We start from the raw sequence: 24,649 nt of genomic DNA on the forward strand, positions 1-24,649 counted from the left end.
TTTGAAATAGGCTTATGATGTAGTTGTATGGCCTATTAGAATTTGTAGTAGTTAGAACAATGGTTTGACTAATGTATAATTCATTCTTCTTGGCTTCAGAACGCGGTTTTCAGTAAGAAATGTAGTGTGACTTTAAAAGTCTGACCTGGGAGATACTTCATCATTTTATTTCTCCCTCTGTGCCAGGCGTGAGTTATTTTTACATGTTTATGTTAGCGTTAATCTATACCAGGACATTGCTAGAGTGACCTAAAACTGTATATATTTGATGAAGTATTCAGTTGGAGGGTGACTTTGAGAATCTGAAAGCAGAATTTGCTCTCAATAACCTGTACAGTGTAATGGTGATTCTTTTTTAATTAAAATTATTTTTTGCAGGACAGCTGGTAGCATTTTCTTTTCATAATTGGTGAGAACAGTGAGGAATTACTTTTAAAATAAAAGAATGCCTTAGAAATAACTATACCTTTTAGGTGGAATTCTAATCCTTCATTCCAGTATCATAAGTACTTGTGATGTTTGTGGAATTTTTAGCAGCTACCCTGTATTTTAGGTGCATGGGATGTTTTTATTATTACTTACAGTAAAATTTGTATAATGCTCTGTGATTCACAAAACTTTGTATAAACATAATCTCATAATTTCTTGAAGCACCTTGTGAAGTATTTTGTATAATGTTTCTCTTTTAAGATGGGGAGACTGAGGCTCAGGTCACTTGCTAAGATCACATAACTAGTAAATGTTAGAGCTAAGACTCAAACTCAGGTTTTCTGACTTCAGAGCTTGAGTTCTTCGCACTGTGCTGAATTGCGTCTGTTGTAGCTGTTACTGGAATGCATTTTTAAATGCTCATTTCTTTTATGTACTGGCCCTTCGTGCTAGTTCTGGTTTATATAACTTCTCTCTCCTGTGTGCACCTGAGAGAACACACCTTTTTGGCTCATTTAAAGTGCCCAGTTTTTTAAAAATGTTTTATTTTGTAAAATGCTTACTTTACATATCACTTCAGTGTGGAAATGAATTAAAACATTGATTTTTATTTCTCACCAGTCTTTTCTTCTTTCTGACTTTATACTTCTTTCTGAAGAGTTTATCTTGCATAATAATAATTCTTTGTTTTAAAGTGAGAAAGATCAGTCTAAAGAAAAGGAGAAGAAAGTGAAAAAAACAATACCTTCCTGGGCTACCCTTTCTGCCAGCCAGCTAGCCAGGGCCCAGAAACAAACACCGATGGCTTCCTCCCCACGTCCCAAGATGGATGCAATCCTAACTGAGGCCATTAAGGCAAGTTTTTATTTCAAGCAGTTCATCATAGATTTATTCTGTTTGTGTCTTGCGTATTTGAAAATGGCATACTCCTGTGCGGACATCAGAAACCTTGCTCTGCTTCCTAAAAGAGACTAAATGGAAGAGAGCCGTTGCTAAGTTCATGTTTTTATAATATCACGTTTGATGAGCACTGTTAATTTTTTTAACAACTCAGATTTGCTATAGCAAGTATTTTTAGCTTTTAGTTTTTTTTTTTTAACTGAGTTTAAGTGTAGTTTTTATTTGAAGGTTAAACATGTTAATTCATTCAGCACACCATTATGGACTAGTTTCTCTGTATCAGGTAATCCTACTAGTGATACAGCATAGAATAAGAGAAACAGAGTCCTCGCCTTTATGAAATCTAATTATTACTCAGAGTAACATCGAGAAAATTTTTATTTTAAAAATGTATACTATCTTTACAGTTTCCCCAGTGGCTCAGCGCTAAAGAATCCACCTGCAGTGCAGGAGATGGGGGTTCGATCCCTAGGTCAGGAAGATACCCTGGAGAAGGAAATGGCAACCCAATCCAGTATTCTTGCCTGGGAAATCCCATGGAAAGGAGCCTGGCAGGCACAGTCCAAGGGGTTGCAAAAGAATTGGCCACAACTGAGCGAGTAAACAGCAGTAGCATACTATCCTTAGGTTCATTTTCAGAGCTTACGTCTAACGTTAGTAGGTGGTTATCTTTCACACCTGAAAACTTCTAGAAACTTTTAGAAAACTTACAGGAAACTTTTAGAAACCTCAATACTTGGTTTCATCACCTAGTCATTCCAAAATACTTGGAAAAACTATCCTCCTTCCATAGCTTTATCACTTTCCTATAATTCATTGACTTTCATTAGCTTGTGTGATCATCAGATACCGTTTTCCTATTTTAAGGGAATCTTCTCATCTGACCTTGCCTTTTTGTGCATGAATTCTTCTGGCTAATTTTGCTGTGTTTATTTTACGTGATCACATGACAAGAGTAGTTAAAACAGAGGCCATAGACTCTCTGATTTTCTTTTGCTAGGATCTGAATCAGAATTGGGGAGAGAAGGCTTTAGTTGAACTTAACAGAAAGTGATATAGGTAGGAAAGCGGAGCCTACTGGTCATGCCTAGAATTTGAGAAGACAGCACTGCCATAGAAACTGGGAAAGAGTTTACCTTCCACCCTCTCCCTGCATTCCTTCAAGATTACTCTCAACTCATTAAGAAAACTTTCTTGGTTTAGATAGCTTGACTATAGTGAGAACTCTGTTTTTTTTGTAGCCTTTTTGTAAGGATTTCACTTTGTGATTGGGTTTCCCTGGTAGCTCAGCGGGTGAAAAATCTGCCTCCAATTCAGGAGACCCCAATTCAATTCCTGGGTCAGAAAGATCCTCTGGAGAAGGGAAAGGCTACCCACTCCAGTATTCTTGGGCTTCCCTGGTGGCGCAGAAGGTAAAGAATCAGCCTGCAATTTGGGAGACCTGGTTCAATCCCTGGGTTGGGAAGGTCCCCTGGAGGGAGGGCATGGCAACCCACTCCAATATTCTTGCCTGGAGAATCCCGCCCCAGGGGATAAGCAGAGGAGGCTAGCAGTCCATGGGGTAGCAAAGAGTCAGACAGGATTGAGCGACTTTCACTTACTGAGCAGGCTGAGCTGTGATTACTCAGCTTAGGTTTGAAGCAGGATTATAGTGAAGGTGAAGAAGAGGCTAAATTTTTAAAATAATAAAACAGTTAAACAGTATATGTAGTTCTAAAGAATAGTTTAAATATGATTATGCGTATTTATACAAATGAAAGATAGATGTTGGGTTGACCAAAATGTTCATTTGTGTTTCTCTGTAAGATCTTATCCAGTGGATCATGTGTATTCCATGCAGTGTAACAAATTATAATTTCAGATCACTGATACCTTTTTCTGAATTAAATCATTATTAAATAGATGGTATCTATTTTCACCTTATTATAAGTTTGGTAGAGCAGGGGGTTGTTGTAGCCTTAATGTTCTTTTCTGCTTGATATTCTTTACTTTGTGTTCTCTTGTAAGATCAGGAGTAAACTTAAATCGGTTGTAATAGGTTGGAGACATTTGCTTGAAGTAGATGATCCTTATTAACACAGTCCATATTAACCTGTTTTGTGTTGTATAGTCTTTTGTGGTCCGTTTGTCTGTGACATTTTTCTTTACTGTCAGTATATAAGCTTTCACCCAAGTCTTTATCCAATAACAATTACTAAATCCTATGGTCAATTTATAGGTAACAGCTACACAAAATTGGTGGGCAACAGATACTGCATGGGTATTGCAAAATGTAAAGCATTTGAAGAAAAATTGCTACCTTTGTGGCCTAATGACCTGCTTGAATCTTCCATGGACATTAGTCAGATGAAATATAGAGAAATAGGATGGGAAAGGAAGAGGGCACTTGAAATAGCAGTTGAACGCTCTCATTGTTGTCCAAAACTCCCCTGAAAGCTTTGCATTTGTAAACCCAGTTTTACGCCATTTATTCAGATTGTCTTTGCTTATATTATCTGCTAGCATTGACACAAAGCCTGCAGAGAAATATTGGTTTTGGTGAGCCGAAGTCTGTAAAATGGGCCAAGTCTGTGAACTGCACACTGTAGAGTGTCCTGGTCTCCTTACTGTCAGGCTGAGGATGTCTTCTAGGTGCAGAATAGTATTAGAGTGGGAGAAGCTTTTTCATTAACACAGAACATTGTTCACATGTTGTATCTTCTCTTTGGCTCTTCTTAACGATTTAAAATTGTTGCAGAAATATTGCTAATTCTGTATTTCTCCACAGTCATGATGAACTGAAGTTACCAGAAATATTATTCACTCTTTGTTGCCATTTTATCATCCATTATCAAGTTCACTTCCAAAATAATTTATTTTGAAAACATACATGTCAGAAAACACATGAAAAACAGCTATTTTAAATTAATGTGTATGGTTTAATAATCTGTTTCCTAGGCATGCTTCCAGAAGAGCGGTGCCTCCGTGGTTGCTATTCGAAAATACATCATCCATAAGTACCCTTCTTTGGAGCTGGAGAGAAGGGGCTACCTCCTCAAACAGGCACTGAAAAGAGAATTAAATAGAGGTGTTATCAAACAGGTATTAAATGGTTATTTATAATAAGCATATATTAGCTATAAATCCATGTATAGTAACATTTAGGCTTTTTGTGCTTTGTGAGTTCGTTAAAATAAGTTAACATAATGATGAAGGGCTTATGCTTAACCTGGTTTTACAAAGTCACTGGTGCCAATTAGCTTTAGTAAGTATTCTAAAGAACAGAAGCAATATGATAGTGTAAATTTTTTCTAGCTGCCTGTACAATTTTTTTTTAAGTATTTATTTATTTGGCTGTACCACATCTTAGTTGTGACATGTAGGATCTTTAGTTGAGGCATGTGGGATCCAGTTCTTTGACCAGGAATTAAGCCTGGATCCCCTGCACTGGGAGCACAGAGTCTCAGCCTCCAGACCACAAGGGAAAACCCCTGCCTGTACTTTTAATTGGCTTTCCTTTGGGGGCTGCTTGTGCTTAAGATTATGTAGTGCTCAAGGTGAGAAGTGGGGTTGAGCTGGCCTGTTGTTGCAGCACCAAAAAAGATCATAGTTCTTGTCTTAGGTTTGTTAGTTTTAAAACCTAACTTCTGTGACTAGACTGGTGATCATCATAAATTAGCTTTGTAAATAGGTTTACCTTAACTTACTAGTATCTAAATCTGTTAAAGCTTTTGGAAGCATCAGAACTTGAGTAAATTGAGAATAATACTAAAACCAATATTGATTTCAGGCATCAATCCATATTAGTTTGGATAGTACATCAAAACACTACTTAGAGCTTTGAGGATGCTTTGTGTATCATAATGAATATAGGCAATATTTACAGTAATTTTAAATCGAGTTTAATCTGTAAAAATATAAGTCACTGTTACGTACCTGAAACTGTACAATACAATATTGTAAATCATCTCTACCTCAGTTTTTTTTTTTTTTTTTTTTTAAACTCCACATTGCTTAAGATCATGACACTAATGCCAGAATGAGCTTTCTTGTCTACACATTCTTCAGAAGTCCAGAGGGATGAAGTAACTCCTGAGGTCCCGTGGTAGCAGCAAAGATGGTTCTGAGGATCTAATTCACTGCAGCCCCAGAGTCCTGTTGCCTTTTTTCTGAACCTTTCTGCATGGTTTGATTAATACAGAGTTCTGTGCCGCTCAGCCATTTAAAGTCTTAGGAACTTTCAATGAGTCCTTAATTTCACAAATACATTACTGAGTTGTCTCCTGTGTACCAGGTGCTTGGCGGTCCATCAGTGAGGAAAACAGTTTCCTGCTGTGGAGCCTATATTCCAGCTTTCTCAAATGTTGTAAATCTAACGTTTAAATAGCCTTTAAAGTAACCATTGCATAAAAACAATTATCTAACCAATATAATTAGAACCAGAGACCTGTATCATAGTGTATGTCAGCAGAGTTTATGAGCTAGCTTCATGTTTATCTTCATGAAGATATAGTTTGTGACCTATTTTGCCTCATAGGCTGGCCCTCAGTTTGATGCTTCAACAAGTTTATAGACTGAAAGCATTTGATTGCTGTATTCCTAGTGGTGTCGGTAAAACCAAAGTGGAAGACTCAGGTTAACCTGAAGTTCTATGACAGTGATTTGTAAACTATGGAAACGTGATAAGACTTGCACGTATTATCATGTGCAGTGTCTAAAATTAGATAACTTTTCCCTTATGCAGTAATAATCTCTAATGGACAAACTGTGGGAAGCATTGTGGCCTGAGATTAACTAGGCTCTGAACTTTTGCCAAGGAACTGTCTTCCTTGGTAGAGGTTTTCTCATTTTCCCAGAAGATTGTGTCCCTTCCATGGAACTTTTTTTTTTGAAAGCTTGTAGTAGACTGTTTAACCTGCTATCACAATAGCATTTTTCATTCTTCCCCAACTTCGTAGATGAGGAAACAAAAGCTGAGAGGGTTTGTGAGTTGTCTAGTATTGAATAGCTAGATGATACCATAAAGAGTGTTCAATCCCAAGTCTTCTGACTCATCCACTCTTTTTTCTCTGAAGAGTTTAACAGCACTTTACATTAGTTCTTACATCACCATGCCCTGTAATTTAAAGTTACCAATATGAGTACCAGAATCATTTAAAGTAAAAATACTGGTTATTGCAACTAAAGTTAATTTATTTTAGGTAAAAGGAAAAGGTGCTTCTGGGAGTTTTGTTGTGGTCCAGAAATCGAGAAAACCACCTCAGAAATCCAGAAACAGAAAGGTAAGAAGTCTGTACCAGTTTGCCGGAGCGCAGTAACACTGTTGGTGCTTCTAAACGGTGCAGTGTTCCTGAGTGTTGCTGTGCATTAGGCAGGGGCTGCGTTTCTGTGAAGCCCTGGAGAGGCTGTAATCATTTGCTCCTATCGTTTAGCCAGAAGCTGTGCGTCTAACTGCCCTATATTGAGTCATGGGCAGCTGTATGAGTTACAGCTTTTTGCTTTTTTGTGAAATACCTTTAAACTAGAAGAGGCATACAAGTACTTTTTTACCCAACATTAGATCCTAAAAGTACCGCACCTCGAGGCGGTTTTTCTTTAGTGCAGGTACTACCTTCCTAGCCTTCCCCCAGACACATGCATTCATTTACGGAAAGTTGTATGGAAGGTATACAATAACTGTGAGATATGCAGTATTCCCTCTGAGTCAGTGATTGAAATCATGACTGTTCCTCTACATCTTTGTTTTTCAGTTTTATATGTATTTTTAACTGTCCCAGTTTGAAATTTTTACCTCAAAGAAATGGCCACGCCAGTGGCATTACACCACAATGCTGTGATTTGTTTGAATGTGCTAAAAAGGGTTAGTTTTTCTTTTGGCTAGTTGATTTGGCAGTCAGCTAGGGAAAGCCCTTGTGTTGAATATAGAAGCAGTAGAACAGAAACCTGTAATGATGATCATTTCTGATATTACATTTCAGAACAGGAGCTCTGCAGTGGATCCAGAACCACAAGTAAAACTGGAGGATATCCTCCCACTGGCCTTTACTCGCCTTTGTGAACCTAAAGAAGCTTCCTACAGTCTCATCAGGAAATATGTGTCTCAGTATTATCCCAAACTTAGAGTGGACATCAGGTAAAAGCCAGAGGCCTGGGCTTTAAAGCACACATGTCTGTGTTACTTCCTTAGCCCCTTTTTCATGAGAAAGGAGAGAGATTAAATATTCATTTAAGATTACTTCTAGGTGAGCTAGGAATAAAACCTTTTATTGTGGGTTTCTTTTTTTGTCCCATGATATTTTCCTTTTCATATCTCCATATGTAGTTTCTTTTTGAAACTCAAGCCACATGTTGACCTTCATAAGACTACCATAGAGTAACTTTTCATGGTCAACTGCTAGAATATTCAGCATTAAACCATGTCCTTTCAGCTGCTTATTATTAAATTTTTTCAGTTTTTTATTGTGATAAAATACACATAATATGTAAAGTGCACCTTGTTAGCCATTTTTAAGAGCACAGTGTTTAGTGCTCTTACGCACTTCAGTAATGTGCTACCATTGCGCCACCCATCTCCAGCATTCTTTCAGTCTTATAAAGCTGTAACTGTACCCACTGAACAAGAACCCCCTGTTCCCCCTTATCCCGCACCCCTGGCCACCACCATTCTACTTTCTGTCTCTATGGTTTTTGACTACTGTAGGTACCTACCTCATACAAATAGAATCATACAGTAATTTTGTAACTGGCTTATTTCACTTAGCATAATGTTCTTTAAAGTTCAGCTATATTGTTGCATGTGTCAGAATTTCCTTTCTTTTTAAGAATGAATATTTGTGTGGGTGTGTGTGTACACACACACACTCCACATTTTGTCTACCCATTCGTCTGTTATTGGACATTTGGGTTGCTTTCATATTTTAACCGTTGTGAAATAATGCTGCTGTTAACCTTGGTGTATTAATATCTCTTTGAGACACCGTTTTCAAATACCCAGAAGTGGAATTTCTGGATGATATGATAATCCTACTTTTAATTTTGTGAAGAACCACCACACCATTCTCCACAGTGACTATTACCATTTTACATTCCACCATCAGTCAGGCCACAGGAGTTTTGATTTCTCCATATCCTCACCAACACTTATTTTCCGGTGTTTGTTTGTTTGTTTGTTTTTGTTTTTTGACAGTAGCCATGCTGACAGGAATGAACTGGTTGGTAGCTCATTTATTTTCTATTTAGAGTTATAACCGAGAATATAGGAGAATTCAGGCTTCTGTAGCACTTCTACATAGAAATAGCATAATATCTTCATCATTCAAACATTTAAGATAAAACTCTGAGAGAATTTTTATGGTAGTTCATTTGTTAAAAAACTGCCACTGTAATGTCACCACTGTTTGGAAAATTTAATAACTCCAAATCTTTTAAAAAATTTTTATTGGGGTGTAATTGATTTGCAGTGTTGTGTTCGTTTCAGGTGTACAGCAAACATAATCTGTTACGTTGTTCTGCTAAGTCATGTCCAACTCTTTGCAACCCCATGGACTGTAGCACGCCAGAGTCCTTCACTGTCTCTGGGAGTTTGCTCAGATTGATGTCTCTTGAGTCAGTGATACTATCTAACCATCTTATCCTCTGACGCCCCCTTGTCCTCTTCAATCTTTCCCAACATCAGGGTCTTTTCCAGTGAGTTGGCTCTTTGCATCAGGTGGCCAAAGTATTGGAGCTTCAGTGTTAGCATCAATCCTTCCAATGAATATTCAGGACTGATTTCCTTTAGAACTGACTGGTTTGATCTCCTAGCTGTCCAAGGGACTGTCAAGAGTCTTCTCCAGCACCAGTTTGAAAGCATCTATTCTTTGGCGCTTAGCCTTCTTTATGGTCAAACTCTCACATTTGTACATGACTAATGGAAAAACCATAGGTTTGACTAGACGGACCTTTGTCAACAAAGTAATGTCTCTGCTTTTTAACATGCTGTCTAGATTTGTCATAGCTTTCCTTCCAAGGAGCAAGTGTCTTTGAATTTCATGGCTGCAGTCACCACAGTGATTTTGGAGCCCAAGAAAATGTCACTGTTTCCAATTTCTCCCCTTCTGTTTGCCATGTAGGCCATTACAAAGAGTTCTCTGTGGTACACAACAGATCCTTATTAGTTATCTATTTCATACATAGTAGTGTGTATATCGGAGAAGGCAATGGCACCCCACTCCAGTACTCTTGCCTGGAAAATCCCATGGACAGAGGAGCCTGGTGGGCTGCAGTCCGTGGGGTCGCTAAGAGTCGGACACGACTGAGCGACTTCACTTTCACTTTTCAGTTTCATGCACTGGAGAAGGAAATGGCAACCCACTCCAGTGTTCTTGCCTGGAGAATCCCAGGGACGGGGGAGCCTGGTGGGCTGGCATCTATGGGGTCGCACAGAGTTGGACACGACTGAAGCAACTTAGCAGCAACAGCAGTGTGTATGTGTCAATCCCATGCTTCCAATTTATGCCCCCCCACTATAAATTTATTTTCTAATCTTAACTGTTTCAGTTTTGTAGATAAGTTGATTTGTAACCTTTTTTTTTAATTCCACATATAAGTGATAACCATATATTTGTCTTTGTCTTACTTCACTCAGTATGAGAATCTAGGTCCATCCATATTGCTGCAAATGGTGTTATTTTGTTCTTTTTTATGGCTGAAGAATATCTCATTGTATATATGTACCACATCTTTATCCATTCCTCTGTTGCTAGACCTTTAGGTTGCTTCCATGTCTTGGCTATTGTGAATAGTGCTGTAGTGAACATTGAGGTAGACGTGTCTTTTCCAGTTACTTTATTCTGCAGATACATCCCCAGAAGTGGGATTGCTTGATTATATGGTAGCTCTGTTTTCAGTTTTTTAAGGACCCTCCATACTGTTCTCTATAGAGGCTGTATCAGCTTACATTCCCAGCAGCAGTGTAGGGGGGTTCCTTTTTCTCCACACCCTCTCCAGCATTTACTGTTTGTAGTTTTTTTGATGATGCCCATTCTGACCAGTGTAAGGTGTTAACTCATTGTAGTTTTGATTTTCATTTCTCTAATAATCAATAATGTTGAGCATTTTTTCATGTGCTTTTTAACCACCTATATATCTTCTTTGGAGGAATGTCTATTTAGATCTTCAGTTCATTTTTTTTTTTTTTTAATTTTTTTTTTTTATATTGAACTGCATGAGCTGTTTGTGTATTTTGGAGATTAATCCCTTGTCAGTTGCTTTCTTTGCAAATATTTTTTCCCATTCTGAGGGTTTTCTTCCCATTTTGTTTATGGTTTCCTTTGCTGTGCGAAAGCTTTTAAGTTTAATTAGGTACCATTTATTTTTGTTTTTATTTTCATTATTGGACTGATTATTTAGATTGTCACATGTCCTTGTGGATTCGTGCAGACACATTAATTTGTTTAAATTTGTAATTCACCGGGTTTATGTTTTGAATGTTTGTGTAAGGTCTTTGTTACGTTGACTTCTGGGAAATTGTGTTTATAATCCAGAGCCCTTTCTGTAGACAGTCTTTGTACTGGACGCACATTGTCCTGCTGTAGTTTAGGACCAGTGTTTGTACTTTGGATCACTGAGGTATAGAATTAGAATTGTTGGGGTTTCAGCTCAGAAGCCACACGTTCAGAAAAGCGCTCAGTGGTCTTCAGAGTGGCCGGTTAGTCTTTCTCTGTCTGTCTTCCTTCACTCAATATGAGAATCTCTAGGACCATCCATAAAGTACCAAAGAAATGGGACTCAGAGAAGTAATAAGTTCGTAGTCCTTGACATACTTACTTGCTGGTCAAGTCTCTGTACCAGCATTTGACCCAGTTGATGGCTCCCATCTACATGAAACACTTCCTTCACTTGCTTTTCAGAACACTGCATCTTTCTGATTTTTCCTCTCATTCTTTGTCAGTCTCCTAAGAATTCCAGATTTCCCACCTGCCTCCTTAGTGTCTAAGTGTCCCAGGGTTAGACCTTAGGCTTCCTGTCATTCTTAGAACCCTGATTATGCCCCTCAGATACAACTTCGGGTCTGATAGACATTGTATGATGCCTCAGAGTGGATAATTCTTTTCATTCTCAAAGCTTTAAATACCACCTGTACAATACTAGTGTACATAGATACATAAATGTATGTATGTTTGTGCATTACACAAACATTCATGTACATAGATACACTAGTGTACATAGTATACAGTAGATACATAAATCTGGCCCGCATTTATTTATACAAATACCTATTGGCTGTCACCACTTGTATGTCTGACTGGATGTGTCCAAAACCAGACTCACGATCATCCCCCTCTTCCCCAGTTCTGTCCCTCCTCTGCCACCAGAAAGGCCCTGCACTTCCCGTACCTCCTGCATCTCAGTTAATGGCAATAGCATCTTTCCAGCTTCTGAAGTCAAAAACCTTGGGTGTATACTGGTCTCTAAACAGTTATTTTGACTTTGTTTTTAATATATATACATAAACAGACCTCTTTTCATTACCTCCACTATTGTCAATCTTTTCTAAGCCCACCATCATCTCTTACCTGTGTTAGAGCAATAACCTGCTTTTCCTATTACTCCTTCCCTTTCAGTCTGTTGTTAACGTAGCTATGAGAGTGAGACTTTTTTAAGTGTAAGTTAGGTGATACCATCTTGCTACTCAAACCTTCCAGTGGCTTCTCAACTGCCTCCCAGTTAGATAGTTTAAAGGTGGAGTCTTTAAGATGGCCCATGCTACATTTGCAACGCATCTCCGACCTAATCTCCTACTCCTCGTCTCTGCTACTGGCTTCAGAGACTTCATACTTGCTGTTCCCTTTGCCTGGGTGGTTTTCTGCCATAATCCACTTTATTCTTTATCTTCCTTTAAGTGTTTACTCTGAAAACTTGGAGTAAGACTCCACATGCTTGCATTGACTATCTTACTATTTTTAAACATTTTATTTTGGAAGTTTTCAAATATACACATAAATGTAGAGAGAACATAATCATGATACTAACATAATTCTGAACATTCCTTAAACATTATCCGGTACCCAGACCATGTTCAAATGTCCTCAGTTGTCTATCTCCAAAATGACTTTTTTTATGGTTTATTTTTTCAAGTCAACTCAATATCCACACATGGTCTACCCATTGCATTTGGTCGATGGGACCACTCAGCTTACGTTTGCAACCTTTCCCTCCTCTCCCAGAGTGGAGAGCTCCACCTCTGCCTTAGTTTCTCCGTAGCACTCATCCCATGCTACTGTGCTGTGTGTTCATTCTTTTTGTGAAGGAATGGCGTGCTCACCCCCATTAAGATGTCAGACTCCTGAAGCCAGGGCTTTTAGATGGTTGACCTCTGTTTTCCCCAAGCCTAGCTCAGAGTACATGCTCAGGAAATGTAAGTCGAATGAGTGAGCTGATACGGACCCTTTACCTGGCCATTTCACTCAAGGAATGTACGCCCTGGAGCATATTAAATGAGACATGAATTTCTGCTACCATGTATTGGAGGTTGTAGAGCATTGTGGTAAAGAGCACAGACTTTGGAACCAGACACCTTTGTTTAAATCCTGAGTCTGTCATTTTCTAGCTTTATATCTCTGAAAAAGTTATTCCTTTGTGTTTTGGTTTCCTCATTGATAAACAGGAACCTTCAAACATGTTAACCACTTAGAATAGCTAATGTTAGTATTATTAGTCTAAATTCCAACATAGGACTTCTCAGATAGCTCAGTGGTATAGAATCTGCCTGCCAGTGCAGGAGACACAGGTTTGATTCCTGGGTCAGGAGGATCCCTTGTAGGAGGAAATGGCAGCCCACTCCAGCTTTCTTACCTGGACAATCCCATGGACAGACGAACCTGGCGGGCTACAGTCCTTGAGGTTGGAAAGAGTCGGACGTGACTGAGCAACTGAACACACACACAAATTCCAACATAATTCTTACGGTATGAGCATCACACCATACTAAATATGATTCTTACGTTTAAAGTGACTTAAGGTGACTTAAACATGTAAGTCACCTCGTTTTTTTTTAACAATGATTTTTTTTTGAAACCCTACAGAAAAACTCGGTATGTTAGCTTTACATGGGCTTTGGGTTGGCCTCTGAGAAGGTGTTTTTCAAAGGTAATTCGGCTGGTGGGTCAGAGGTTAAAGCGTCTGCCTGCAATGAGGGAGACATGGGTTCGATACCTGGGTTGGGAAGATCCCCTGGAGAAGGAGATGGCAACCCACTCCAGTATTCTTGCCTGGAGAATCCCATGGACGGAGGAGCCTGGTGGGCTACAGTCCACGGAGTCGCAAAGAGTCAGACATGACTGAGCGACTTCACTCACTCACTCATTCGTCCATATGACATTAGAAATCTTAATATCTAATCCTGTGTGTGGTGTAACTTTGTCATATTCATTTTTAGAAAATTGATCTAACAGATTGATAGAACTGTCTTGTTTACAGGATTCCTGACACTCAGAATGTCTCTCCCTTAACTTCCATTCACTCTGTGCATTGCTTTCTTTTTTTATTTCTAAGTGTAGACTTGTTTAATCATCTTATTTTAAAAAATCAAAAAACCAAACAAAACCTTGATATAAACAGCTCCTTAAATTGGTACAGGGCTTTTGAAAACACTCTTGGGGATTTCCCTGGAGGTCCAGTGGTTAAGACTCTGGGCTCCCACAGCAAGCACAGGGCATAGGTTTGATCCCTGGTCAGGGAACTAAGATTTGACATGCCTCATGGCACGTCCAAATAATTTAAATAAATAAAAGTGGGCACTTCTTTAAAAAATGTTAAAAAAAAAAAAAAAAGACTACTTCTGTTTACATTGTTTTCTGTAATTTTCAAAATAGACTTAAGAAATATGTATTCCTACCTCAATTTTGCTGATAAAAGTCTTAGCCTGGGTTACCTGGCTGTGCACTGGTGAAAGCAGAACTGTATTTCATTTTTTGGTTATAACCTTGCTTTTTCCACTCTTCTGGACAGTCATTAACATACTGAAAGTGCAGGCCTAGCATAGTAAAAATGCAGAATCTGGAATCAGACTGCCTGTTTATAATCTGGTTCTTGCACTGCCTGACTGTGTGATCCTGAAGAAGTGACTTAATTTTTCTGTCACTTAACTTTTCCCCTTCAGTAAAGTATGAGCAGTTTAGTTCAGTTGCTCAGTCGTGTCCAGCTCTGCGACCCATGGACTGCAGCATGCAAGGCCTCCCTGTCCATTACCAACTCCTAGAGCTTGCTCAAACTCATGTCCATCAAGTCAGTGATGCCATCCAGCCATCTCATTCTCTGTTGTCCCTGTCTCCTCCTGCCTTCAGTCTTTCCCAGCATCAGGGTCTTTTCCAATGAGTCAGTTCTTGCATCCGGTGGCCAAAGTATTGGGAGTTTCAGTATCAGTCCTTCCATTGGATATTCTGGATTGATGTCCTTTAGGATGGACTGGTTTGATCTCCTTTCAGTCCAAGGGACTCTCAAGAGTCTTCTCCAACACCACAGTTCAAAAGCATCGATTCTTCAGAGCTCAGCTTTCTTTATGGTCCAGCTCTCTCACATACCTACGTGACTACTGGGAAAGCCATGGCTTTGACTAACTGAATGGACCTTTGTCAGCAAAGTAATGTCTCTTGCTTTTTAATATGCTGTCTAGGTTGGTCATAGCTTTTCTTCCGAGGAGCAAGCGTCTTTTACTACATGGCATGGCTCAAAGTGTCATTCAGTTAGACAGGCTGTCGTCCGTGTGATGAGTTTGGTTAGTTTTCTGTAAAGTGTGGGCAGCAGTAGTACCTGTTTCTTCTGGTGGTTGTTGTCTCTTGTTTATTCTACACGTGTAAAACATTTAGAGCAACACTTAGCACCGTCATATGTACAAAATGTTGTCATATATATATATCCTGTAGAATTTTTTGGAAAAGGGAGTTGTGTCTGGCAGTTAACAGTAAGTTACAGAGATGGGACTTGAATGGCCCCCATCCAGTTGTGTCCCATCCCATTGAGATGGCTCTAGAAGAACGTGTAGAATTTAGATCAGATGATGGAGTGGTGAAGGCATTCTTAAAGGAGCTTCATGAGAAAATTTGGAGGCAAGAATTGGCTTTCTGTTTTGGGAACGGAAAGAATCCTGTGTCTGATTGGCAGTAGACTAACAAGAGGTGGGACCAGGCCTTGAAAGACTTTGAAGCTGACGCCTGTCAGCTGAGTAACGTAATAAAAGAGGCCTTTATAGATTGATGACCCAACAGTGGTGTGCACTATGGGAGCAAAGCAGAGCGCCACCCAGCAGGGAGGCCACAGCCGCTCGTACTAAGCTTACAGCAGTGATGAGAGAGAAAGGGCCTGACAAGTTTGAAGCACTTACTGTAAGTATGGTATACCTGAAGGTAGGAGTGAGTGAGAACTCTTGAGATTGCTAAAGGCCCAGGGTAAGGTATATATCAGATTAACGATTGGTATTGCTGAGGAAACAAAATGTTAAGGGAACCAGTTTAACTGATAACTCATTTCCTAGAGCATTTGAACCTTGGTTAAGAAGATTCTTCTCAGATGAGTTATTTAATTTGATAGAAGAGTCTAGGGTTTCAGTGTTGTACTCAAGCTATGTAATCCTCTGTTGGAATCTAACTTACAGAGCAACTAATAGAAAAATCATTTGACAGTTAAATCATTCCTTTGATTGTGTTCCCAAAGCTCTGTGCACATACTTCAACCCTGACCCGTATAATTCTTCGCCATAATTATTATGTTTTCATCATCTCTTAAATTCTTTAGTGACTGGATCTAAGTGTTAAATCCTGCATAACCATAATAAATACTCAGTAAATATTTATGGGATGAATGAGTATGTTTTGGGTTATGACATAAATCATATTTGTCCTGAATGGAATAGCACTGGCTTAGAAATATTTTGATTGTGATTTGGTGGGGAGGGAGTTTATTTGGAGTGTCACAGTGTACATGATTTCTTAGTTTCTACTTTTTTTTTTTTTTTTGCCAAACTGCACAGCATGTTTGATCTTAGTTCCCCGACCAGGGATTGAACCTGTGCTCCCTGCATTGGAAGCTGGAGTCTTAAATCACTGGACCACCAAGAAAGCCCCATGGTTTCTCCTCTTTAGCATCCTATTAATTAGCACATGAGATCTCCTCTACTCTTCCTCTGCAGTCATATGGATAATGTAATCAGTAATTCGAGTGTCAGCTCAGCCTGTAATGTTTATTGATGAAAGATTTAAAACTCCTTCTCTAATGAGAAGTATTGGCGCTCAGTAAAGGACGTCAAGTGGTAGGAGTCCGACCCTCAGTGGGCTGCCGAGGTGTTGGTCTCAGTTTAACTTACCAAGTAATCAGTCTCAAATAAGTCTCACGATTTTCTGCTGGTTGAGTGCTATTCTGGTAATTCTGCGGAGGTGTGGCAAAACACATCACTAACCTTTTGGGTTTCAATTAACTGTTTCTTCGGATGTCCTGTCATTAGCCTGGGTTGTAGCTTTCCATTTTGTCCTGTCATGTACTGCAGACCCTTTTAAGCCCTAAGTTAACCTGACTGATTTCTCCCTGCACCTGAGATTCTCCACCCACCACTCAGACCATTGCCCCTTGACAGAGCAGCTTTTGCTTCAACATTTTATTCTTACGTTTTTAATGAAATTCAGTTTCCTCATGTTTGCCATTTGATTTTGATGACCTGGGTTTTTGTGTGTGGGTGTGTGTGCGCGCGTTTTTAAACGACAGCGCTTTAAAGGCAGAGATACTATGCTTAAAAAAAAAACCTATTTTCTTTCTCAGAGAATTATATTTTATTAGGCTGACTTTAGATAACTGGATTGCAGAAAATGACTCCAGTTTTGTTGATGTGTGTATACATGGGTATGTGTGTGTGTGCACATGTATTTTAGATCTAGGAGTTTTGCCTCAAGAGAATGTCAGAATTAGATGGGACTATAAAGATACCCTTTCTTTGCTTGATTACAAAGTTGTGTTGCTATTGTCTGACTAAACTGAACTGATGGTAATAAAGAGATTTTTGGAGTACCCTGACAAGTGGGAAATTGGTTCTGTAGGCTTGGTTTTAGAGAAGTAGCTCTCAAAAGTTTTGCTTCCACTATATACTACATAGTTCTGTATGGTACCTGGTTCTGTAATAATTTAGCTTCTTGCTTGAAGAAAAAAAGAATACCACTTATTAAGAGTGCCAACAACTTATTGTTTTATTGTCCATTTTAACAAAGTACTACACGTGTAATAGGAATAGAACTTTAGTTGTTTAGAATGACCCTGGATCTGTTTTTTTCTCAAATCTTTGCTTCATTGATGTATTAATCGCTATTTTCTGTTTTCTCTGCAGGCCTCAGCTGTTGAAGAATGCTCTGCAGAGAGCAGTAGAGAGGGGCCAGTTAGAACAAATAACTGGCAAAGGTGCTTCTGGAACATTCCAGGTTAGAAGCTCAAAGGGTTGGTTGTAGAGAAGTAGTTCTCAAAAGTTTTGGTTTCAGGACCTCCTTATACTCTAATTTATTGAGGACCCCAAGAGCTTATGTTTAGGTGGGCTATACATATTAATATTTACCCTATTAGAAATTATATAACTGAGGACCTTTTTAGATATCTATTCTTTTTAAAAGTAATAAACCCATTACATGTTGACATAACACTTTTTATGAAAACTGCGTTTCCCGTATTGAGAAGAAGGTTACTATTTGTTATCATTTTTACGAAAATCTTTACTGTCAGCTTAATAGAAGACAGCTGGCATCTGTTTTTAATATATTTGGGGTTACGTGTGTATGAAGAAAATCCAGCTCACACCAAGTACTTAAATGTGGAGTAATTAGGATAATTTTCAGAAGTCAATACTATTCTTTGATAGTGTACCAATACTCAACAAATGATAGTTTTTTTGTAATAGCTTCATTGAAGTATGATTTGTATAAGATATAATCATTTTACATACAATTTGATTCAGTAAAATTTAGTAAATTTACAGTGTTGTACACCTATTACTGCAGTCCAGTTTTAGAGCATTTCCATCACCCCAAAAAACTCCTGTGCCCATTTGCATCACTCTCTGTTCCCATCCCTATCCAGTCTACTCATCTCTCCTTCCTGTGTAGATTTACCTTCCTGTACCTTTCACACAGATAGAATCATGCAATATGTGCTCTTTTGTGTCTGACTTCTTTCACTTAGCATAATACTTTTTTGTTTTATCCGTGTTGCAGCAGAAGTCAATACTTTCATTCCTTTCATTGGCAAATAGTATTCCATAATCTGACATATTTTATTTATCCATTCACAAGTTGAGTTGTTCTACTTTTTAGCTCTTGTGATTAATATTGCCTGTGAACATTTATGTCCAGATCTTTGTGTGGGTATATGTTTTTATTTCCCTTGTGGTAAAGTAGGAGTGTGGACTGCCTGGATTACATGGTAAATTTACTTTAAGAAACTGCCAAAGTGGCTGCATCATTTTTCATTCCTACCAGCAGTGTGTGTATAAGAGTTCCAGTTTGTTATCTTTGCCAACTCTCTTACTGTCTTTTTAAAATTATACCCATACTGGTAGATACAAAGTGGTTTCTCATTGTAGTTTTAGTTTGCATTTCCCTAAGACTGTTGATGTTGACCATTTTTTCTTGGACTTATTGGACATTTATCTATCTTCTTTGGTAAAATGTCTCTTCACATCCTTTGCTTATTTTTAGAATTGAGCTATTTATGTTATTATGAGTTATAAGAGTTATATGTGAAAGTCAAAGTGTTGGTCACCCAGTTGTGTCCAGCTCTTTGTGACCCCATGGACTGTAGCCTGCCAGGCTCCTCTGTCCATGGGAGTGGGTTGCCATTCCCTTCTCCAGGGGATCGTCCCAACCCAGGGATTGAACTCAGGTCTCCTGCATTGCAAGCAGATTCTTACCCTCTGAGAGACCAGGGAAGCCCCATTTAAGCCCCTATATAAGAATTATATAACTAGATACAAGTTCCTCTTCAGATACATGATTTGCAAATATTTTCTCCTCCTCTGTGACCCATGGTTTCACTTTCTTAAGTTAATGGTGTCTTTTGAAGCACAAAAGTGTTCAATTTTGGTAAAATCCAGTTGATCATTTTTCTAACTTGCTTGTTTGTTAATGACTTATCTAATAAATCATTGCCTGGCTTGCAATCAAGATTTACTCTTATCTTTTGAGAGTTTATGGTTTTAACTCTCACGTGTAGAGCTGGGATCCATCTATGATGTGTGATGAGAATATAAATTCGTGTTTCTGCTTGTGGACATCCAGTTGTCCCAACACCGCTTACTGAAAAGACTGTCCCTTCCTTGTTGAATTGCCTTGGCACTCTTATCAAAACGTAATTGACCCATGAGTGTAAGGGTTTTATTCTGGACTCTTCAATTCTGTTCCATTGATCTATATGTGAATCTTCATGTCAGGATCACACTATCTTGATGACTAGTTTTATAGTAAGTTTTGAAATTGGGAAATATAAATCCTCTCTTAACCTTTTCTTTTTCAAAATTGCTTTGACTGCTCTGGGTCTTGTGCATTTCTGTATGGTTTTTACAATTCATTCATCACAAAAGTCCACCTGAGGTTTTGGTAGAAATTACATTGAACCTATAGATCAATCCAGAAGGAATCACTGCCTTTACAATGTTGAGTTTTCCAATGCAGTGACAAGCATTGTCTCATCGTTTATTTAGGTCTTTAACTTCTCTCAGCAGTGCTTTGTAGTTTTCAGTGTATAGATCTTAAATTTCTTTTGTTAAATTTATTCCTAAATATTTTGTTCATTTTCCATGCTATTGTGAATGGACCTTTATTTTCATTTTTCAGAGTGCTCACTGCTGTCCAGTAGAAACAGATTTGGTTTATCTATTGTTCTTGTATCCTGCAATCTGCTGAACTCATTTACTAGTTTAGAATTTTTTGTAGGTTCCTTGGGACTTTGGGGGTGGATTCCTTAGAATTTTCTACATATAGGATAATGTCATCTGCAAACGAAGACCATTTTACTTATTCCTTTCCAATCTGGATGTCTTTTTTTTTTTCCCCCTCCATGCCTGTGCACTGGATAGAACATCTGCTACAGTGATGAGAACAGATGTCTTTGTCTTGTTACCCATCTTAAAGGGAAAACATTCATTTTTTCACCATTAAAGCTGTAGATTTTTCATAAATGCCTGTTATCAGATTGAGAAAGTTCTGTTACTAATTTGTTGGAAGTTTATGATGAACGGTGGTTGGATTTCTCACATACTGTTCTAAAACTCTTGAGATGATCATATGCTTTTTGCCCTTAATTCTGTTAATATAGTATATTATGTTAATTGATCTTGTGATATTTCTTAAATTACAGTAAAGTTGCCATGTGAAGCCTGAAACCATATTAGTGAGCTCCTTGTACTCTGTAACCTTAAATTCTTTGGTCTGTTGTCAGTAATCCCTACCGCGTTAGGCATTACTGACAATCTGTCTTGAACTTTGAGTGCAGTTTTTGAACTTTGAGTGTAATTTTATAACACAGTCGTTTGAAAAATAGTTCACTGAATCATGCAAATTTTTTAAATGTTGACGTGTTTCATCAAAAATAACAAAAATTATTATATTCATTAATATCACCTACTGGTCTCAATTAAGTATTGGGAAATTATTGTGCTCATATTGGTAGGTGTAGATTTTCCACAATTAATCTCTTGAAAAGTTAAATTTATCATTTGGTTAACAAATACTCTTAGTTGTTTTCCTTGAGTCGATAGGCTTACCTAATTCATTTTCAAGAAAATGTCTACCAGATACCCAAGTCTGGATGACCATAGATTATCTAGTAATTGTTCCTTCAAGTAAAAAGGATATTCCATGAAAAATGGAGCTAATTCAGCTCAGAACTCAATCAGTAGGTGATTTTCCTTGAGACTGTCACCATCCCTCCACATGCAGCTGGCATGCCTTATACATTGTTCTCATTTTGCCCCATAGAGTATCAAAAAGACATGTGTTGGAGTTGAGATTTAATAAAATCATTTTTATATCAAAGACATTCCTATGTGAAGCTAGCTTTTATTTTTCTTAAGTGAAGTGAAAGTGAAGTCGCTCAGTTGTGTCTGACTCTTTGCGACCCCGTGGACTGTAGCCCACCAGGGATTCTCCAGGCAAGAATACTGGAGTGGGTTGCCATTTCCTTAAGTATATAGTAGTAAAAAACGCACTAACTACTGGTACATTTCTGCGCCTCCACCATGATTTGTAGTAAAGTAACAGCAGTTTTACTCATTGTTTTTCCACCATCAGTGCAAATGTCATCACAGTGAAAAAGACAAACCCATCTTAGTATTATTATGAAAACCATTTTAGCCTTGCAGATCCTCTGAAAGGGTCTCAGGAACCCTTTGGGGGTTTTGGACCTTTCTTTTGAGAATCAGTATTATAGACCATACCTCAGTTTGTTCTTTAACCTTTTTGCTCACTGGTGCCACCTTTGTTAGCTCTGGTGCCTTTTGTCCTTGAAATATGCTATATAATTTTCTGTTATACCCCAGATATTTTTCAGACTTTTTGCTGTCTTCCTTACAAGATTAAAAAGACTATTATTTTTGTAAATACTCATATTTTTCAAGTTCAGAAAAACGGAAGTAGTCTCAGAAGTGTTAATTTGTCAGGGACATAATCAGTTAACCTCCTTTTTGGAGTAGAGCTGTCATTCTCTTTGGGTTAGGTTGGCTTTTGCTATTTTCAGTTGGATGGAGGGATAGATAGAAGGAGAAAATATCCACAAGAGGGTTGGGACTCCTCAGTTAGATTGAATACCTAATGAGTGGGAAGAGAAAGTCCCTAACCTGACAATTTATTGTAAAACGTATCTGTGCTAATGCAGGAACTCCGACCCACCTGGTGCAGAGGAGTCTTGTCTTGAGCTGCTTTGGGAGAGTGTTGTCTTGATGCTTTTCTCTTCCTCCTTGGAAAACAGCTGAAGAAATCAGGGGAGAAACCCCTGCTTGGTGGAAGCCTGATGGAATATGCAATCTTGTCTGCCATTGCTGCCATGAATGAGCCGAAGACCTGTTCCACCACCGCTCTGAAGAAGTATGTCCTGGAGAACCACCCAGGGACCAATTCTAACTATCAAAGTAAGACTCAAGAGTTGAGCACGTTCAGTGGGGACCCAGGGAAGGTGGGGGAAGTTATCTTGTGGGAATATCCTTAGACATCATGCTGTTAATGAAAGAGCATTAACTACTGATTGAAAACCAAGAGGGAACAACTTTATAAATTTACTATTTACAAAAAGACAAACAAAAATAATCAAGACTTACCCTTAATTTATAGTGTCTGCTTAGGATTAGAATTTGATTTCACTTCACTATAAAGGTTTTTTATGCTAATAGAGAGAAATTTCTAGGTTCAAAACACCTCTCAAGTGGGACTTCCCAGCAGTACAGTGGTTAAGATTTCGAGCTTCCAATGCAGGGGATGTGGTTTTCCCACAGTCCATTGGCATGGCCAAAAAAAAACGAAATTTCAAGTATAGTATATTTTTACCTTCTTCTGAATGTTTACCAAAATATCTAACGTCAGCCTGAAACCAAACCAGTGGGTTAAAATACTGCTTACGTGATTTGTTATTGACTTAACCCCTGTACAGAAGATACTTTTTAGGGACATATTTGCCCTGTCAGGTGATGATTGAGGTTAGAAACCTTGCTGTACCAGCATTATCATTTACGGATTAGTGAGAGATATTTCCTCACTAAAGTAGGAGAGTAGGCTCAGTGGTGTAGGGTGAGGAACATGGAAATGAAGTAACAGAAAATGCAAACTAGAATATATTGTTCTAAATGAAACACTTAACTTCAAGGTCTTAATGTTGACTTTTAACATATGCAGTATGTATTTTTTTATGTTATGAAGGAATGCCTTATGATTTTGTGTAAAAGGTGAGGACTGGTGAGGCCTTTCGGAGCTGTGATACTGTTTTGTAACTATTTGCTGATTCATGTGATATGTGGTTTAATTTTATAGACATTCCCCTAAGTGCTTATCAGTACTTACAGGCACTCAGTAATATTTAAATGGTTAGAAATAGAGATTGAGTTTTAAGTCAACAGTTAGCCCATTTATGTGCAACTGTAGGGCAGGCCATTAGTCTCTAGGCTACTGTTTCACTTTGCAGTGAGGAATTTGACACAATGGTCTCTGAAGTCTCATCCCATTATAAATAATTCTTGCCAAATTTATGGGCACTTAATAGTAATTTAGTAAATCAGTTAATAATCCCTTTGACCACGAAGGATTCATGTAGCATGTGAAAGTTGTCAGTCATGTCCGACTCTTTGCAGTCCCATGGACTGTACAGTCCGTGGAATTCTTCAGGCCAGAATACTGGATGTGACAGGATAATAAATGTACATAATAAATTAATGTATAATTGTAGTTGAGAGAATTATCAAATCCAAATAAACAAATACTTTCTTCATTTCTGAATTTTTGTCCAGTGCATTTGTTGAAGAAAACCCTGCAGAGATGTGAAAAGAATGGGTGGATGGAACAAATCTCTGGTAAAGGATTCAGTGGCACCTTCCAGCTCTGTTTTCCCTATTATCCCAGGTAAGCACCCAACTGATAATGTGAAGTAGTGGTCATTGCAACTTTTAAAAATCTGACTCCAGATTACAGGTGCAGCTTCACTTATTTGCCCTTACTACCATTACGCTGAGCTGAATGTACTTGAAGATAAAGACTTCTTCAGGCAGTATTGTTTTAGAGCAGAAGGTCTTCATACAATAACAGGGCATTGATTTGGCCTATCCTGCTGGAGCCATTGTTAGCCACGTGTTCCTGAAATCAAGCAGCGAGTTCCTTAAGATCTTTGGCCAGTCATTAGCATGTTCATTCCTGCTAATAAGCAGTAAAGTACATGATGATGACAGGAAGATTATTAGAGGATTATTTAATTGTCCAGTACCAAGTAGGGGGAGCATTGGCTACTTCTAAGAATCCTAATCTGCCTTCTTCTTACTATAGAGACAGGACATTTTTTTGAAAACTTGTCTGTTAAACATGCCTTATTTTTTCATTGAACTAGAAAATTTTTTGAGCACCTCCTATGGACCAGGCTTTTTTTGGTGTGCCCAGGCTGTTGCCTTTTTGTACTTTGACTTGCAGTCAAGTGCCACGACAGTTAACAGCAAAACCTGTTTTGGCAGGCATACAGTGTGCAGCTTTCTTACATTGCTCTTTGTGCATAAACATGCTGAGTCAGGTTCTACACCCTCCTGTGCAGGAGCTGCGTGCATGGAGCTCAGTCATATCCGACTCTTTGTGGCCCCATGGACTGTAGC

At 38.5% G+C, this 24,649-nt stretch overlaps 1 protein-coding gene across 9 annotated transcripts in view; it reads left to right on the forward strand.

The window, feature by feature from the left end:
• Positions 1-24,649, forward strand: part of HP1BP3 (heterochromatin protein 1 binding protein 3) — a 39,212-nt gene that overhangs the window by 9,019 nt on the left and 5,544 nt on the right. For 8 of the 9 annotated variants that reach the window (XR_009731999.1, XM_061394191.1, XM_061394192.1 and 5 more), the window contains 7 exons: positions 1,125-1,284; positions 4,267-4,410; positions 6,510-6,590; positions 7,287-7,441; positions 17,657-17,747; positions 22,279-22,438; positions 23,804-23,915. Coding sequence is in view for 8 of the 9 variants with exons in the window: in XM_061394191.1 (XP_061250175.1) it covers positions 1,125-1,284; positions 4,267-4,410; positions 6,510-6,590; positions 7,287-7,441; positions 17,657-17,747; positions 22,279-22,438; positions 23,804-23,915 (903 nt within the window). In the remaining variant the exon portion in view is untranslated. The other variant, XM_061394237.1, reaches the window with a different exon arrangement.

The sequence above is a fragment of the Bos javanicus genome, chromosome 2 (genome assembly GCF_032452875.1).
Source record: "Bos javanicus breed banteng chromosome 2, ARS-OSU_banteng_1.0, whole genome shotgun sequence".
NCBI classification, from domain to species: domain Eukaryota; kingdom Metazoa; phylum Chordata; class Mammalia; order Artiodactyla; family Bovidae; genus Bos; species Bos javanicus.